This window comes from Synchiropus splendidus, chromosome 10, assembly GCF_027744825.2.
Source record: "Synchiropus splendidus isolate RoL2022-P1 chromosome 10, RoL_Sspl_1.0, whole genome shotgun sequence".
NCBI classification, from domain to species: Eukaryota; Metazoa; Chordata; class Actinopteri; order Syngnathiformes; family Callionymidae; genus Synchiropus; species Synchiropus splendidus.
In genome coordinates this window covers 4,799,005-4,818,024 of record NC_071343.1, presented here as the reverse complement: position 1 = coordinate 4,818,024, position 19,020 = coordinate 4,799,005, and the positions used below count along the sequence as shown (strand labels likewise).

Here is a 19,020-nt window from a genome sequence, read left to right as displayed (position 1 = left end):
AACCAAGTCACGCTCTGTCCCAGACTCGCCTCATCCCTGTCCCAGCTCCAGCCCACAACAGGACATCAAACCCTGGAGTGAACGCTCCAGCACCTCCCCTGTGACACTCTACCACGGTCCAGTGTGGAGACAGGAAAGGTTTTACACCTCAATATGAAGAAAAAACAGTCAGTAAATGGAGCTAACGGGACACGTCTGCATACAGAGGCGGCGTTATACACAATAACAAAGCGCGTCGTGGGTCAGCTGATGTTTTTTTCCAGCTTTTTTCGGGGGCGTTCGAGTTCTGGATTTTTGTTCCAAATCAGAAGCAAGTAAAAATCTTGAAATTTTTGTTCGAACTCCGATTTGACGTTCGAAAACCGAGGTACCACTGTATTTTAAAAAGGAGCAAGATACTTTTCACACTTATTTTGTTTTTCTCAGTGGTGTATGCAAAACTTACAGCATATTTCAGGGGGAAATGATCCATTGTACTGTTTTATTCATGAGGAAAGCTACGGTAGCCTGAAGGCACAATGCTGTTCGACACCTGTTTAAACTGGGGTTGACACGCGAACTGGGCATAAAATATGTTTTTACAACCAGAAATGAGGCTCAGAAAATCATGCGTAACGTTATTCAGTTGAACTGGCGTAATGACTGCTGAATTCTGTGTAATTAATGTAATCATTATTTTACTATTCCAATGGTCAAGAGACAGACGACACAAAAAATAAACCGCTTTGACCGTCATCCTCACTTTCTCCACCAGTGTGGGCGATTACTCCGCCCGCCGGTGGTCCGCGCGCGCTGAGGCTGCTGGGGTTGTGATGCGGTTCCAGTGACGCTGTGCTGCTGCAGCAGGATCTGTTTTCCTCCGCCGCCTCTTTATCACAGCCAACGGAACGGTCCAGAATGGAGACCAAACCGGTCATCACCTGCCTCAAAACGCTGCTCATCGTCTACTCCTTCGTGTTCTGGGTAGGTAGCGTCTCCGTAGCGTCTCCGAATCCGAGCGTCGCGCTGCTTTATTGTGTGTCAGTGATGAGCCCAGCATCACCGTCGCGAGCGCGAGCGCGGTGCTGTTGTTGGTGCACCCGCTGCGGGCATGTGTTGTCGGCCGCGACGTTTTCAGGGCGCCCATCGCCTCGCTGGCGTTCGTGGCTCACATACTCGGTGTAATGGAGGTTTTGGACTCACAAATGAACCTGCTTTACTCGTCTGGTGAGGCCGTGTTTTATTTATCGTGCACCCCAGGAGCTACATTTTAGGGTGTGTTGCCGAGGCGCCTTAAAGGGCCACGCACACCGATATTCACTGTATAAACAGCGTCGCTGCAATTGTTTACAAGCATCTCAGTACTTCTAATACTTGTATTCGTTTGTTTGATACTTCAATTTGCTTCACCTAACCTCAGGGAGAGACGTGAACAAAGCGTGGCCCGTGGGTCCCTACGGGGCCAGTCTGAATAAGCCCCCAGTACATGTTGGTTTGAAAACGTTCGGAGGCTTGTGTTTCGTGGCTCGCAGTTATTGTTGTTTTACTCACACAAGCCGCTTATAGAAGGAGAATTTCCTTATAGAAGGTTGCCACGCCGCGTCAGATGGGTCAGGGAAATGTTATACCTAGTAATCGACAACATTTCCACCTTATATGAGAATGTGATTTAAATATTTTGATGTTTCATTTTGAGTTTGTGTGTGTGAGAGAGAGAGAGACATAGCTTTTTAAGGGAACATTCTGAAAACTGTGTGGGTTGGCGTCAATAAACATGTTCCACGGCAATACAATGCAAATTAACAGTAGAGCAAAATAATTCCACCGTTTTGCCACCAAGGTCCTGCTTCAGCTTCGCTGACCACAAGCGCCTCCTTTCTTCCAACAACTTCTGGCATTGTTCTCCTTGATTTGTCATAACTTTTGGAAGTCGATAAAATTCCAAATGTTTTTCACGATTGGAAGGATTTGTGCAACCCAAAACTCAACCGTAATTCACCATTTTTCAAGGAAACGCTGCAGAATCGCTTCCAGTACCGCTCTTTGCTGAGCAGTGAGTATCTCCAACATGGTGGCTTCTGGGTTTGATGTGCCGTGAAAACCCTCTATAGAATGCACATCATGGATCAGAAATGATATCTGATCGCAGAAATGAACGACACACACAAACTTAGTTTCAGACTTTTTAATTCAATGTCTCTGTCATGTAATTGATGGAGTCTTATATTCAAAGAAACCATGGGCGCTGTTGTGATCCAGCATCATTTCAAAACTCCTGAAGATGATCAGGATAGGGCCCCATAAGTTTTGTTGGGTACTATCAATTTACACGTCAAATAATGTCTATTTCACAGCAAATCAGTGATGTTAGCAGGACAAGTGGTCAGCCAGGTCATTGTGTGTGGTCAGTTGATGGCGTCGTCCTGCTATCTAGAACGGTTGTTTGTTTGTAAGAACCTGCACGGTTTTGCCATTTCACTCGGCTGATCGACATCATGACCAGGCCACTGTTTATTAGTATTTCACTGGCATACTGGTGTACTGTCGAATATCACAGGTAAATCAGAGTCGGAATGTTTTGCTCTCACTCCGACTGGTGTGTTCTCGCGCTGAGGTGAGGGGCGTCTGACCGAGCATTGAGAATCAGCATTTCGTGGCAGTTTAAGCACATGACTGGTATGGTGTTCCAAAATATTGTGCCGACAGGCCCCCATTTTTTTGAGTTCAGCTGAAACATAATGCGGAGCATCTGAGAATTTAATTTCCGAGCTACCGGTGTTAATCCCATCAGCAGTCAGCTTCAATTCCAATCACATTATTTGGCACGGAGATCGCACCGTAGTGCTCCGCTCTCCGTGGTGTCTCGGTAATTAAGGGGCCGACATGGAGCCCGGCTCACTCACCCCTTCACTTCTGCAGTGTCATCGGGAAGTGCTTAGCTTCAGTAGCTAAAGCTGCGTCGCTGCTTCCTCTGATGTTCACTGTGATTCAACATCAACATTCAGCTTTTTGTTTTTTTCCCCATCATTATTAGGCTCTTTTTCATCGTCATTCCTTTCCTTCGGCTTGTCGGCCCCTCACAAAAGTCACAGTATATCCTGTGGCCCCTGAGAAAATTCAAAAACCCATACCTGCTTTAACACAATGGTTAGTCAGGTATATCTTTCCTCTTCTTTTGTATTGTTTCAGATTCATCTGTTTTTTTATGGCTATTATTTGATTATTTTGCTGTAGTTAACAGTATGAAACAAAATGGAAAATATTTTATGCCATTTCATGTCATGATTAAAGATTCAAAAATGTGTTTTTATCTATCGCAATTTCCGGACTATATAGCTAATATCACCTACTAAATTTAAGAAGGAAACTAGATCTTGCTCGTACATAAGCCGCAGCGGTCTATAAGCCGCGGATGCAGTGGTGTTGTCTGTGCCTTAGAAAGGTCAGTGGTGCGCCCATCTTAAAAACTTTTCAAAACTAGTTCAAGACTGACTGCTGAAACAAACTGGGCAATATTCTGAACTTGAATCATGAACTCTTCACCTCTTTTATTCACATTAAAGCGCTCACATTGCTCTGTTTTCGTTCCCCGTGCCTGAAGTTCCGACATCACATCCGGTCTCAAGAGCTGCTTCATGATTCTAGACCTCAGGGAGATTGGCTCTGTTGCCGGAGCTGCGGACCCGCCGACGAAAACAGTGCATTTTTAGCGCTTTAAGAATAAATAAATAGCCTATGATTTAATCGGTTTCATTGCCTCCGATTTCATCTGATTTCAGCCTGTAAAAATCCATAAATTAGCCATGCCATTGTATAAGCCGCAGGGTTCAGACTGCAAGGAAAAAAGTAGGATTATAGTCCGGAAATTACGGTATTTGTTTTTATTTGTGTACGTGGAGAATATATTATCAGAGAACTATAAGAAAAATGTTTAATTCTGATTTATTGTAAAACATTTTTGAAGGGCATCAAGTAATTGGTAGATTGCGGAAATAAGTTGTCAGCTATAGGTTAAGTGTAAATATGAATAGCCAACACACCAAAATGGGACAAGACAATACTCACTTAAGAAGTACAAAATTATGGCTGTCACTCAACAATCAGAAGTTTCACTCTGACCTCATCAGGGCCACGTTATTGCTGGTGACGGGCCGGACATGGCCCCCGGGACACGCTGTGACCTCCTTGGTTACGTTTTTAATGGCATCCTACAGAAGGATGGATGAGCTAATAAGCACATGTGAAGGAGATTTATCAACCCGTAACGACTCTGGGGCAGGAGAGTAATTCCTTCCTCCAACATTTATCCTCAATGTTATGGCTCTGAGAGTCGTTTTTTAAGGAAAAGAGCGGTGCTTTATGTCCGCCTCTGCTCCAGAAGTGTCGCCAGTATGGGCTTTTATATTTAGTCTGGATCGGAGAGTCTCTGGGAGCGGCGACAGCGTCGGGTTTCGGGTGTCTCGAGAGCAGAAGAAGCCTTCTGTTAATTGCTCATTCCGTCACTGAGGCGATGAGATGTTTGTGGGCACCGAGTTCACACGGAGCGGCGCCTCAATGTCAGCCCCCGTCTCAGTGTGTTATCGGCACATTGTGGCGGAGAACAGATCCGCTAGCTGCATGCGCAGAAGACGGCCAAACGCTGAACAGGTGGTAGTTTGTGTCTTGTGTCCCCGCCAGCATGTTTTGTCATCGCGCCTTCTGCTTCTTTATTGAGCCGGGAAAGCGGAGAAGAGGGGAGACCTCTTTTAAACTGGACGGTGACCAAGTTGGCTGGCCTGGGGTTGAATTTCAAAAGTGCAGAAGGGAGACAGCTTTTTGGCTCCAGTGAAGAGACAGCAGGTCAGAGTCGATTTGGAATTCAGCACAGACATAAACTAGACGACGTGTCCCTCCTGCGTGGCGCTGATTTCCCCGCAGACTTGGAAATGAGCGCCTAAGTGCCGACAAGCTGATCCAGTATTTGTATGCGGCGGCAGCTCAGGAGAGGTAACATTTAGTCTCTAATGATGTCGGACATAAACTCACTGTCATCCCGAGCGGTGCACTCTGAGATGACAGTCTGCTCCGGACGATAAAGTGGCTATTAATAGATTCGGAAGATGTTTCTCGGAAATCAAATCAGCGGCTCGCAGTCTTTCACTTCACCTGGGCAGTAAAGTATGAAGCGTCTCGTCTCATCTTTTCCTCGACTCCTTATCGACTGCCAGGTCGTGGGGCTGGGAGATTATCACGGATTCAATTCCCAAGTGACTTCAGCGACTCGTACTGGATGACCACAGGCCTTCCTCAGCCAGAGTGGAGGGGTAATATCTCAGCCGTCCACCTCCTCCAACACTTTTTTCCGATCCACTTGGTGTCTGGAGGTTCAGGTTGACTTCACAGCTTCTCATATCTGAAGTGTGAGATGGCAACAAAAAGTTTTTGTCTCACATGGATGCTTCAAAGCGGCGCAGTTGAACCAGCCTTTTGCCCGGACTCTGCCCTTCCCTCTCTCTGTGGTGCTTTGTATCGATTTGCTCGGCGTTCAGGTTCTATGGTTTACCGCCTCTCTCCTCTTCTAGAGTTCCTGCTGCACACGTTCTTTTCGATCTCCACCCAGGAAGTCATGTTTTCCTTATTAGTCAACAGTGTAACAGAAAAAGTTGTGAATGAAATTTCATGACATTTTCAAGCTTGGTTAGCTAATGTAGATGTAGTCGTTCGATTTTTGGGCCGCTTCTAACCGCTCACACGCCCAGCTGCGTTCAGAACTAGCCAAAAGCTTTGTAAACTGCAACCATCTAATCACTAACATAAATCCTTTTTCATGAGTGTGGGGACCAAACATGTTGTTGTTCTCTGACGTGTTTTCAGAGTTAGTTGGTGACTCGGTACGCTTGTTAGGGCCTTGAAAAATAGACAATGCCTCTGTTCAGGGCTTTAAGCCCATTTATGCTACCTTACGTACAAAATTGTACCCGTCCGTTTCATACGTTGTACTTCATGCGTTCATTGCGTTGATATTGCTGTTCACTTTATCCACAAGTGGGGAGCAGCCCAGAGTCTGCCTGTATCCGGATCTGGATGTTGAGCGTAAATAACCCTTGGAATCATATCTGGTCCCATATGGACCAAAATAAAATGTAGGGTATGTACAGAATGCAGTGAGGTCACGGCTTTTGTGGTCGATCAAAGTCGATTATAATGGTATTTTTAGACGTCTGCCCGTTGACCGAAGAAGGGCAAAAAGAAATGATGTATCGGCCGATACGTAAAGCATTGATGTCGGTGTGGGTCATGAAAAGTGGTCATCCCAAGTTAGGTGTTGCGAGTTTGAATCCTGGCTACGCTCTTGCTATGTGGCAACAAATTCTCAATAAAGTTTTATTCATCTGTGTATTTGCTGTGCTTTTGAGCTTTTTGGCAGAGGTCTGCACTCTTTCAGTGCCTTTCTAGTATTCTAATGGATTTTGTAATTCAATGTATTTTAAAATACTCTTAGCTGCTGCTTTGTTGTCACCAACTTCTTCTCCTTTCACAGTGAGTGATGTGGAGGCCCTGGGCGATCGCTCTTTTGAATTGTTTGTTATCCGCTCTGACGCAGTAAAACTACTTTGAAGATGCAGCCTTTTCAGCTTCATGTGATGCCGTATAACTCACGGTTGACATGGCTGTTTTCCAACATTGTTCATAGCTCACTCAAACTCTGAAGTTTTATTGTATCGACAGTGGTTTCTTGGAAAGAGAATCCATACAGCGGATGATTAATCATCTCCGCTGAGCTGAGGTTGGAGAGACCACAGACGTCTTGTTCCCTCTCAAGCCTGACAGCAGGCGCTAGAGTGGAGGAGGTTGCGATGATGCGTCGGCTCCTGCTGGAGACACATCACCGGCAGCCGTTCCACACCGCGCTCTCTTTCAGATGCCACTGAGACAGACCCAGCCGAGACGCTCGCAGCCAAAGTCGCCCCGTACAACGCCCTCTTTTATCTGCTGCCTTCATTTGAAATGCTAAACGAGGCGCAACAGGAGGAAGCGCCTCGCTTTGGATCAAAGAGCGTCTTTGATTTGTCCCCCTTTTTGTTCTCTCATTTCTCCCTTTGTGCGAGCTGCAGGCGTATTCGTAAAGCAGGTGTTCACTCTCCCGTACCCCAGATAAATTTGTGTCTTCTGTCTCCTGTCGCTCCTCCTTACTCCAATTGCTTCTCTTTTCTTGTTTCACCTTGATCCTCCTCCTCCTTCCCCCTGCTACACACTCATTGTAATATCGTGGAAACGCGGAGATAAAAGCCTGTGGTCTGCTTTCATACTGTCGCCTGCGCACTCACTCTTACGTCTCTCCAACACTCAACCTCCAGATAACAGGAGCCATCCTGCTGACAGTGGGAGTATGGGGTAAGTTGATGCTGGGGCCCTACATCTCCCTGATAGCCGACAACTCCACCAATGCCCCCTACGTTCTCATCGGCACCGGCACCGTCATCATCGTCTTCGGCCTGTTTGGATGCTTCGCCACGTGCCGAGGAAGCCCATGGATGCTGAAACTGGTGAGAGACTTAGTTGTGATGCCCTTTAAGACACTGGGTAAACATGATCGCTTGGGGCTTAAGTCTGGCACTTTCTTCCCAGTATGCCATGTTCCTGTCCCTGGTCTTCCTCGCCGAGTTGGTCGCTGGAATCTCCGGATTTGTCTTCCGCCATGAGGTGGGAGACTTTCACTTCCTGGTTATAACATATCTGTGTGCAAGGGTACAAGCACTGTTTATGTTTCAGATCAAGGGCACCTTCCACAGGACTTACACCGATGCGGTCTTGAACTACAATGCCGTGGACGAGGCCAGCAAGGCTGTGGATAACGTCCAGCACAAGGTGAGTCAGAACGGCAGTCACCACAGCACGTAGTGTACTGGGGTGTTTCTGTCTCAGTGATGCTCAGTTTGCCATTTTCAAGACATTGACTTCATGAGGGAGCTTGTCAGTTTGAGACCTTGAGTGATGATGTCATATGCTGTCTCTGAGGTCACTTACAGAAACTGTCCTTGTAATAGCCAGAACATGTCAGCGTTACGAGGTGGCATATGCAAGTCTGATCCTTCTTCTGAAACATGACTGAAAGGTGTTGCGTTTATATTGACAATCACATTGAAACATGCAGCTCACAGCACTTCAATCCACAGTTTTGATCCTTTCAGCTGCAAAGGAAGGGTTGAAGTCAAACTAGCTGTTTTAACAAGCGTGTACCGGGAGTTTCGTCACATCCTCAGCCATACTGTCGCGCAGCACTGAGCGTCGTTGAGGGTTTACAACCAGCTTTAGCTCCGCAGTGCGCTTCATGTGTTAATTCATTCTTAGCCCATTCCTGTTTTTATTGATGATGAACCGGTGGCAGGAACCAGGAGGTTCTGGTGAACTCAGCCCACCATAATGGCAGTGAGCTGATAAAAGCTGACCAGTTTAAGAGGGAAAAAAGGTGCAGATTTCTGGATGAGTTAGGAGTGAGTGCTCTTGCTGGTGGGACTGGTTTTCATGTTTTATCTTACTGTTAGCGGTGTAAGAAAATGTCAATACGGCCAAACACCGCACTACTTGATTCTGCGACATTGTTTTGATATTTTGTCTATATCAATATTTAATACGGATATACTGGGATATGCTGCTGCATTTTTAATACTTAATAACGTTTTCTTTTTGCGCACTCCAGTTAGTTTATTGACTAAGGAGTCGATTTAAACCTGGACTCCAAAATTGAACTGAAAGTAGAACTGGACTGACGTCATAGCAGTAAACTCGTTTTCATGCACACAATATTGTATTGTATTGCAATATTGTATTGCATTATCTAAGTTTCCTTTTTAAAACGATACTTCTTATTACAATATATCACAATCTATTGTATCACCAAACCTGTATTGGGATACGTATCGTATCGTCGATACACAGCTCTAAGTACCGTAGCTCTCTGAAGGGTTGTATGACCGATAGAATTCCAACACCATCCGTTAGCCACTAGCACTTCTGCAGTAGCGGTTCAAAAGCCACGAGAAACCTCAGCTTTGTGTGATGACTCGGCAGCAGCGGGAGTTCTAGAAAAGCTACTTTGGAGCAGGTTTGAGAGATGATTGAGTTGAGAGTGCTGCGGGAGAGTGAGACGGCTGCTCAGTCCTAAAACTCAGTGGGGAAGTGGGGAATTTTGTTAATATGAATATCCAGAATCGTTGAAATTTATCAGGTTGATTTAATTATTTATATTCTCTTCATTCCCACTTCATGTTTTTCTGTTTAAACTGTTATTTGGCAATGAGCATTTTTTTCAAGCGATTCTTCAGCCGTCGAATCTAAATAATCCCGGCTGTATATAATTGTACCAGGGTCAAGAGGGACCGTCCCTGTCGGGGGGATCATAGCGAACACTTGTGATGTGCTTCAGAAGCCTGCAGCACAAATGAAGTAGCTTTTCCTGCGACTAAATTAATAAACAGAAACATGTTATCTCCACCAACCGGACGCCCACTTCACCGCGCGACATTATTCAAATTGCATCATGTTTTGTCTTCATTTGTTTTCAGCTGCCGTCACCGCTTAAACTGGAAGATGAATGTGGCTGTGAGAGCTTCTGCCCACAAGTGTGGGCGCTAATACGTGAGGCTCTCCGGCCCATTAGCCATCTAAATTGACAGAGTGAAGGAGAGTGGTCGGATGGATGCGGCCCTGACCAGCTGACCGCCGAGCTGCACGTGCAGCAGGTCACATTCCAGGGCCAGTGCTGACTCAGCAGGCTGACTTTCAAACCCATGCTGTTTGACCGCACTGATTCATGTCAGACCACAGTTCAACTGAGCACAACAAAAGCAGTAAAGCAAACTACTGATGGATTACCATGGTACAGTTTTATGCGTGGGTCGCCTTGTGACCAAGACGATTTACCTCCTCCTCTGCTTCACAATAAGTCTGAGATGCTGCTCCTTTAAAAATCACGGCATGAAATCATTAATTCAGAACGTATAAATTAACAAGCAGCGCTGGGACTTGGGCGTGAGGCAGGGGCCACGTTGGCATGCAAGGAAAGGAAGGCAGACGATGATTTAAAAGGACAAATCAAGTGTGAACGTCAGCGGCAAAATCCCGCAGAACTGGGCGCGCGTGGATTTTGATCACAGCTGACCGGCCCTCTCCTATTTCTAGCTGCGTTGCTGTGGAGTTTACAACTACACCAGCTGGCTGGCCAGCATCTACTACCCGTCCAATGGGATTCCACCCAGCTGCTGCCTGAACTCCTCTGACTGCAGCCCCGACGACCTGCGCAACACGACCGTCGCCCCGAGCAAGGTCTACCACCAGGTCAGTGCTCTCGCGTTTCTCGCCCACGTAAATACTTTATGAAGCCTCTGAATAGAAAACATCCAGGTCGGGTGGTGAGGCTGCTCTGTCTGATGCGGCTCTGTGTCTCCACCACTCCGCCAGTCACTTTCATCCTGGTGAAATGTGTTGCAGGGCTGCTTTGAGCTGGTGACTTCCGTCATGGAGACAAACATGGCCATCATTGCCGGAGTGACGTTCGGGATCGCCTTCTCACAGGTGAGGCTCGGCCGACAGTCAGGCGTGGATCAAGCAGAAATAAAGGCTCATAAAAATCATGAATAAGAAATGATCAAGAGATTGTACACAAAATCAACATTTCAACACTTTTAATTTAATAATCATATCGTCTTTGTTCAGAATTTCAAAAGATATTTCCACATATAAATGATGACAGGTTTTGTCATTCTAAATAAAAACACTATTTGTTGGAGACATTTTGGATGAAAGCACTTAATAATCACATTCAGAGCCTGTGTTGAGTGTAATACCTCAGCTGATCATCGAGTGGCGCTGCAGATGCCTTTGGTGTTGCTCTTTGGTTGATGGTTTGAATTCATCTGTTCAAGGTCTGAGGTTTCATTGAATTAGTTGCTCAACGTTTTACAGCAGACAGCGCCATCTGGTGGCCTCTGAAAATCAGGACACTGTTTCATGAAACCTCATCCACCCAGCACTACTGATAGGTGTCAGTTATAAATTGACAATACATCTTGGCTGATGTATTGATGGGATTGAAAAAATAATAACTGTCTGTGGAGATCACCGACTTGGTGCAGGTCTTGTTTGGGGTTTGTTTTACTCCTTCTGACTGGGAACATTAGTCTGTGCACAAAAATAAGTTCTTTCGAATAACATTTTCTGAGATTGTTGATAGTGGGTGGCGGAACAGATGATTCCAATCTGGTGCAGTTTGGCTCCTGGAAAGTTTCAGAACTAGCAGAAGTCTTGACTCTTTAAAACAGGTTGCAATGGAAGCTCTTCAACTGTGGCGACACACTGTGTTGTTATTCTTCAGGGAAACATTGTTGAGCATTGCTTGGTTACGTAGCTACAGTTTTTAAGGTGCTACTTTTTTGCCATGAGTCAGTGCAGTTCTTGAATTATGACAGGTGTTTTATTGATTTTTATTGATGTTTTTTTATATAGTCGTGTGAAACAAGCTGCTTGGCAGAGGTCTGCACTGTACTGTAGCTTTACTTGTCCTTCCTTTCAAACTGTCTATTCAATCTCAGACGTGGCTCATGTTTTCAATTTGTGTTCCTTATCTGCAATATGAGTCTCTGAGGACTCAGTGGTGTGCTCCCTGTCCTTCAGCTGATCGGGATGCTGCTGGCCTGCTGCCTGTCCCGGATCATAACGGCTAACCAGTACGAGATGGTGTAGCCGACCCGAACTGGCAGGTGAGACGCGCAACTCCAACAATCAGCCCAAGAACCTCTTCACCCGACTGTTCTGCCTTCCTTCTTCAGGGAGAAGAAGAGAAGATGACCAAGTGAATTTCCAAAACATCTCATTGAGAAGCGACGCACCTCCCTCCGTCTCTCTGCCTGCGATCGTATTGTAAAGCACCATTCCTCACCGTCGGATCACAGCCGGATACCGCACACACACTCCACACCGCCGCGTAATGTAGACGTCCAAACACTTCAGCCAGAGGTTTAGGCTCCGACACGTGCCGCTTAGCTTTTCTGCAACCGCCATCCTGACCACTTTTGATCTTTGTACAGAAGTAGCTCTGGTAGATGGATAGTTTCGGCTTTCGCTCACCATTCTATATTTTTATGGATGTGACATTCGGTGACGTTATTTTGTGCATTCAGGAAGAGAAAGAAACAGTTTTCCTTTTTTTTTTACCTAATTGAAGGCACAACATTTTTTACCCCGGATTTTGCCGTTAGCGTTTTCTAGCTTTAAGCACTGTTTGAACTGAACGTGAAGGAAAATCTCAGTCGCATAAATGAGACTGCAATTATCAATTAAAGCTTAAATGTTTAGCTTCAAGAATATTTTGATATCTAACTGAAAAAATATATATATTTTATGTTTTTAATTCCATAAAAAAAATCAATTTCATGAAATTATTAATACATTTTTTAAATATTTTTTCATTCAATATAATATGTTGCGACTCCATGAACCTAAAATGTTATTATTAATTACACACTAGAAGTTTAAAAAGTAACAAAAATCAACACGCACGTTCTTGTTTAAAAAGGAAACTGCATCGTTCATAACTGCTTTATTATTTTAAATATAGTAGTTCCAAAGTAAGTTTCATACTTCCATTGAATCTCTGACCAAAATTACGTATCGATTCTGAACTGATGACATTGAGACCTCTGTGAAGGTCAGCTGCATGTTCAATATTTAGGTCCCGACTCGCCAGTCGGAATTTCACGTCAAACAGTGTTTAACCTGCACACACAGTATTTTCCTGTGGCCCACGCATTGTTAACTGTAGATATGTACCGGGATCGTTATTTATATACTGTAAAGCGTGTTGTTTTTGGCTGGTAGGTATGTTGTGTACGTCTTATTTTGCACTCAATTCGTTTGATAGGTGTGTAGTCTCGTGACCTTGAGAATAACCTTGACGTTTCTGTTCAGCTGTACATTTATTGCTATTTGTTGGCATTACTTTTATCTCTTTTTGAGGGTGTAATTTACCTAGGTAGTATTTGGTTGTGGCTTTTTAAAACTGTTATTTTTAAAGCTGCAAAAGTATTTTGTGAGGTTTTGCATTTATAACTTATTTTCTCTGCGAACTGACACGTTTGTTCTGTAAATAATACGCTGTAATACCAACTAGCTGCCACACGGGGTCATCACTCACACGGGGATTACTACAACGTCATGGTCGAAGTCACCGTCAGTGGTCTTATCAATAAATAGACAAATGGAAACTGTTTCCTACCTTCGTGTTTTTTGGTTCTTCATTCTCTAAAATTCCTCTGGGTTCTGAGGTTCAACTCAGGGACGTTTCTCGGCTCTAGTGTGGTCTGAGTTGAGGGGCCCGGCGAAGACAGACGAGAGCAGAACTGCTGACTCAGGAATTATCAAGGCGCTCCACAAGGTTAAAGTATGAGAGCGTTTTCTACAACGGATTTCTTGCATTCATAAGGAGAATTTAATATTTTGCTTCTGCTACTCCAATGATCTGATCACTATTCAATGATGCTCTGAGGGCCAGATGATATCTGTCTGTCTGTCCGTCCGTCCATCTGTATATCTTTGTATCTGTCTGTAGTCTGTCTGTCTGTCTGTCTGTCGTCCGTCCGTCCGTCCATCTGTATATCTGTCTGTCTATCTATCTATCTATCTATCTGTCTGTCGTCCGTCCATCCATCTGTATATCTATCTATCTATCTATCTGTCTGTCGTCCGTCCATCCATCTGTATATCTATCTATCTATCTGTCTGTCGTCCGTCCATCCATCTGTATATCTATCTATCTATCTATCTATCTATCTGTCTGTTGTCCGTCCATCCATCTGTATATCTATCTATCTATCTGTCTGTCGTCCGTCCATCCATCTGTATATCTATCTATCTATCTTTCTGTCTGTCTGTCTGTCTGTCTATCTGTCTGTCTGTCTGTCTGTCTGTCTGTCGTCCGTCCGTCCATCCGTCCATCCATCTGTATATCTGCCTATCTATCTGTCTGTCTGTCCATCTGTATATCTTTCTATCTATCTGTCTGTCTGTCTGTCTATCTGTCTGTCTGTCTGTCCATCTGTATATCTTTCTATCTATCTGTCTGTCTGTCTGTCGTCCGTCCGTCCATCCATCTGTATATCTGTCTATCTATCTATCTGTCTGTCTGTCTGTCTGTCTGTCTGTGTATCTATCATCCATCCATCCATCCTTCAAGTTTTTTATTTTTCAACCAAGGTAGTTGTGAAGGGCCGGAGACGTCTCCAGGCGTTTCGAGTGGGCTGCAGTTCCCCTCTTGGCTGCTTGGCGGCGCTTTGGTTCCGCTCAAAAACGATCGTGGCGGTGAGCGGAACGGAGACGGACTGGTCTCTCCGTCCGTCTGGCCGCCCGCATCAGTAATAAGGCCGGAAAAGTGGAGGGCTGATGGGAAAGCGGCGCTATTACTCCTGGAGCCCGCGCTGCTCCGGCTCGATCCAGCCTCGTTACGCAAATTACCGGCAGAGCGACGCGGCAGTGGCTCCGCTAATGGAGCGTGGAGAGCCGCTGGCTCCGCGTCCCCCTCCTCCCTCACAGCCCTCCCCCCACCCCCGCCTCCACCGCCTCCTCCCGCTCCCCTGTATGCGCTTAATGGGTTATAGGCTACGGGGAGGCATCCACCGGGGAGGCGCTATTACTCTCTCACATGCGCCCGCGCCAACACGCACGACCGAGCGCAGCGAGACGTGCTCATGAAAGCGCCGCTGCGAATCCACGTGTTCATAGATAGAACCATTCAAACACAGCTTTCACTTCCGGATACGGGCGAGTGTCGCGGTCCTATCTTCAATCTGAAAATGCCGCTTCCTTCAGGTTCCTTGGCTACTCTGATTTCCTCCGAGTGATGAAACGGTGTGGCAAAAAAACTTCATCAAACCATTGCGCTCGTGTTGCTCCGGTTTCCTCCCACGTTCTCAGGGTGCAGACCAGGGTGTCCCTCTCTGGGGGCCCCGAGGCGCTGGGATGGGCTCCAGACCCCGATGGCCCCAGCAAGGGAATCGGAGGCAGAAACAGGTTTCAAAACAAACCCGTCAAATACATTTCATAAACCCCAGATCTCCCGAGGCAACCTTGGGGGCTCATTAAAAAAAAAAAGCCGTGAACGTGAGAAAGTACCTTGTTCTGCCCCCACACAGCAGCATGACTTCACAAAGAGGAAAGTCCAATTGCTGAAGCCAAACGTAGCTGTCCTTCTTTGCAAAAATGCTTGTACAGTGGTACCTGGGTTTCCGAACGTCCCAGACTTTGAACAAATCGGAGTTCGAACTAAAATTTTGATTTTTTTTTTGCTGCGGATTTCAAACAAAAATCCAGAACTTGAACGCCCCCGAAAAAAGCCGGAAAAAAACCATAACGTGCGCGGACCGATCAGCTGACCCACTACGTGCTTTGTTATTGTGTATAACGCAGCCTCTGTATGCAGACGTGTCCCGTTAGCTATATTTACTGGCTGTTTTTTCTTCATATTGAGGTATAAAACCTTTCCTGTCTCCACACTGGACCGTGGTAGAGTGTCACAGGGGAGGTGCTGGAGCCACACTCCAGGGTTTGATGTCCTGTTGTGGGCTTGAGCTGGGACAGGGATGAGGCCAGTCTGGGACAGAGCGTGACTTGGTTTATGACTTTGTCACAGCCAAACTGCACAGAAGCGCACATTCAGAGCTGGACACGCACCGGGCACCTCTTCACTTCTGGAGAGACCTCACTCACTCGGCAACCCCTCCCACATGCAGCGGCCACACACATAGAGGAACAGCCACCTGCAGCAGACACTCTACATTCACTCCTACAAAAGACTATTTTAAGGCTTGGAACGCATTATTTCTTTTTCCATTCATTGTAATGGGAAAATTTGATTCAGATTTCGAACAAATCGCTTCTGGAACGGCCGTCTGGAACGGATTGTGGTCGAGAACCGAGGTACCACTGTACTTGGTTGAAGGAAAGGAATTGAAAAGGCTTCTGAGCAGCAGGCGCACAAACTCCCCCAAGAGTTGGGAAGGATGGAAGCCAGGGGGCGCTGTGATGGAGTGCATGTGAAAGGAAGGGTGGAGATTGTGGGCGGCTCCATTCTTGTCGTGTCCAGTCGGTCATAAACTACCTGGAAGTTACTCAACTCATCAGTTACGACCTTGGAAAAGAATGAGACACTGAGTTCCTGTTTGTCACAGACACAAGCTGCAGAGTTATGTCGACCCTTCCTATTTAACTCAAGTCATTATTAACCAATAATCTCATGAAACTGAAGGTGCCAAACTCGTGTTTTGCTCCAGATACCTCACAAGTGAGAAGCCACAGCCCAGTTCAGTGTGTTCCAGCAACGTTTTGATGGATGCACTTATGGATGCACAGGAAACACTGGGATAATTCGCTGATTCAACACTTCCTGTTCACGTTCAGGGAGGCCATCTTGGAACACATACTTGGGTGATGAGGCGCCCTGCTTTTAACGGGAAAGACTAGCAGCATAAGGATCTCAGTGTAATGAGCTCTGAAGTGAATTCCGAGACATTATGCCTTGAAAGCTCATACGGGCCGCATAAAATGACTTGGCAGACCAGATTTGGCCCCCTGGCCATGGATTTGACACATGCAAATTTGATCCAAAAGCAAGTCGACCTCCTCCACTGAACCCTGAACTGCTCATTGTGCGTTGCCACACCTGTCCATGAACCTCATTGGTTGTCCTCCTGGGACCACGATCTCCAGCATTCTTCAGTTTGATAAAGACCGTTGGCCCTGCAGTTCTGGTTCTAGAGTGAGGGCAAGGCCAGACGAAATCAAAAGGCAGAGCTCCCCCTGTAGCCTTAACTACGTCATCACCATATACGTTCTTCTTCTTTAAGTGGGTGGAGAACGTCCTCCTCTTGAGTGATGGACATCCTTTCCTGTGTGTCCCCCGCCTGTCCCCTGTGTGGCTGGAAAAGGATCAAGGCTGTGTGACGACGGCGGTGTCCATGTAGGGTATAAACAGCGGGGGATAACGTGTTTACTTGTGTTGCCGTAAACAGCCCTTCAACGCGAGCGCTCCGTTTGACAGGAATTCCTGGGGCGTGATCTGGACCTGGGTCTCCTTCAGCCTGTGCAGCGGGACTCTTCTCAACCTGCGCTGATTCCCTGCTCTCTAAAGCGATTCACCAGGCTGCTCCTGGCTCACCCACCAACATCTGCGTGTGTGTGTGTGTGTGTGTCGCTGGCTGCTGTTCTAATTGCTGCTTCGCCTCCAGCTGCCCTCCCTGAGGTCTCCGCCGTGCAGACTCACACTTTTTTTTTTTTTTAGCTGGGAGCATCTGTGATGACAAGAGTTCCCACTCAGGCTGCTGTCTGCTCCTCCACACCAGCACTTCTGCTTCCTCTGCTTTGAAGCCTGCAGGAAGATGATGACACTCTCTGTAATCAGTGGAAGCGGAGTTTCTGTCGCCACACAGAATCGAGAAATCCTCTGCCGACGGCTCGAGGTTGCGTTGTTTGAGCTCGGCGTGGAAGGGACGGGTGGGTTAGATCAGCAGCTGACTCGATGGCTCGTGCTCAGCCTGCCGACCTGCTTCTTGTCAAACGTGTCAGGGATCCTGGGGGGCTGGGCTCGGCCCCCCTGCGGCGCCCAGGACCCCCCTCTCACCGCCGCTCACTTCAAACGCTGCTCAGAAGATGACTGGGCTCCTGCTGTCGCGTAAAGAGCTCTTTCCTTCAGGGGCATGGTGGTGGGCAGCGCTGAGTCACCAGAGACTCAGAGTAGAGCAGCTCCGCAGCTCGACACAGCCCAGTGATGCAAGAATCAATCCAGTGCTTTCACCTGGGGGCGTTTACATCTCCATCTGGAATCTACTCCAGAATCTCTCTCTCGCTTTTCCACCACAGCTTTTTCATCCTTCCACCCCCCCAACCCCTCACCCCATATGTGGTCTGTGCAGCTGTGTGTGGAGGTGACGGTGAACCTGCTCTGCTCTAAAAACCTCAATCTTCAAACAAGATTCACTTGTTGGCCGTGGTTTGAAAGTGAATCAAAGGTGTGGTGTCCATCCCTCCACCACTGAACCTCTTTGGCTCTTGGAGTCGTACGGCCTCCACACCTGTCAGGCTTGTGGAGGGACTCTCCCGAACTCCAAAAGGTACTTCGATAAAACATTGGTTGGCTTCGACGGGGTTGGATTTTTGGGCTTGGTTTATTCGGCTCTAAAATTCCTCCAATTGGTTTTCAAAGTGGGGCAAGTCACATGACCTGCGAATGCTTCACTGTGGCTGCTGGCTCTTAGTTCAGAGGCAGGATAGGGACTCGAACTGGCAACCTGGAGCCAGGCACCAAGTACTGACACACAAATAGACTGAGATCCAGGCCTATTCTATCGATTCAACATGGTGGATAAAAACTAGTGGTGGGACTTTAATTACAACAATTACAACAAAAAATTAATTTAATACTATAAAATTGAAATTCTTATTCAAATATTTCAACGACATTAAAAGAGCTTTAGTTGAAATAAGGAGATATAAAAACTTGAATAGAGCCACCATGGGGATTTATTGCACTATTGTCAAACTGATGCAAAAGAAACAATATTGTGTTGTTTAAATGTATGTAGGGCTCCATCATTTGATTCACCAATATACCAAAAAAATGTGGCTTCTTGTGCCAAATATTTTTCTACCATTAAACTGTGATTCATTGAGATTAATTAATGACAAATTCTGTAGATTAATTTTTTTGAAACCCTAATAAAAACACGGTGTGGGGGAGTTTAGCGGAGGGACGCCCTCTCTTGGGCGCCCTACAGTTTGCTATGGTTCATTCTGTCCGAGTTATGAATTTTCATAAGTCATGAGTCCACGGAGGAAGTTTGTGCTTCGTCCTCAGTTCTTTCCACTGATGGAAGTTGCGCCGAGAGAGAAAAACCAGCCAAGCAGGTTGTGCTCACTCGTCCCTTTTTTCTTGCTCAGCAACAATCTTGGGAGCTCATTCATTCACCGGTTTCTGGAACAAGCTGTGCCCATACACATCCGGAAACGCTTTAGTGA

At 46.3% G+C, this 19,020-nt stretch overlaps 1 protein-coding gene across 1 annotated transcript; it reads left to right on the top strand.

Moving 5' to 3' along the window:
• The first annotated feature begins 806 nt into the window (after positions 1 to 806).
• tspan7b (tetraspanin 7b) lies at positions 807 to 13,223 on the top strand. Its single transcript, XM_053878046.1, has 8 exons — positions 807 to 963; positions 7,317 to 7,505; positions 7,588 to 7,662; positions 7,732 to 7,827; positions 10,141 to 10,296; positions 10,450 to 10,533; positions 11,632 to 11,717; positions 11,787 to 13,223. The coding sequence occupies exons 1-7, from the start codon at positions 898 to 900 to the stop codon at positions 11,698 to 11,700; spliced, it is 735 nt and encodes a 244-aa protein (XP_053734021.1). The 5' UTR covers positions 807 to 897; the 3' UTR covers positions 11,701 to 11,717; positions 11,787 to 13,223.
• Positions 13,224 to 19,020: the final 5,797 nt, after the last annotated feature.

What these genes read in the sequence shown, in the direction of transcription:
- tspan7b (XM_053878046.1), top strand. Translation starts at nt 898, where the DNA reads ATGGAGACCAAACCGGTCATCACCTGCCTCAAAACGCTGCTCATCGTC. An exon ending in TCTACTCCTTCGTGTTCTGG is followed by an intron (nt 964 to 7,316) that starts GTAGGTAGCGTC and finishes CTCAACCTCCAG; the next exon opens with ATAACAGGAGCCATCCTGCT. An exon ending in GCCCATGGATGCTGAAACTG is followed by an intron (nt 7,506 to 7,587) that starts GTGAGAGACTTA and finishes CTTTCTTCCCAG; the next exon opens with TATGCCATGTTCCTGTCCCT.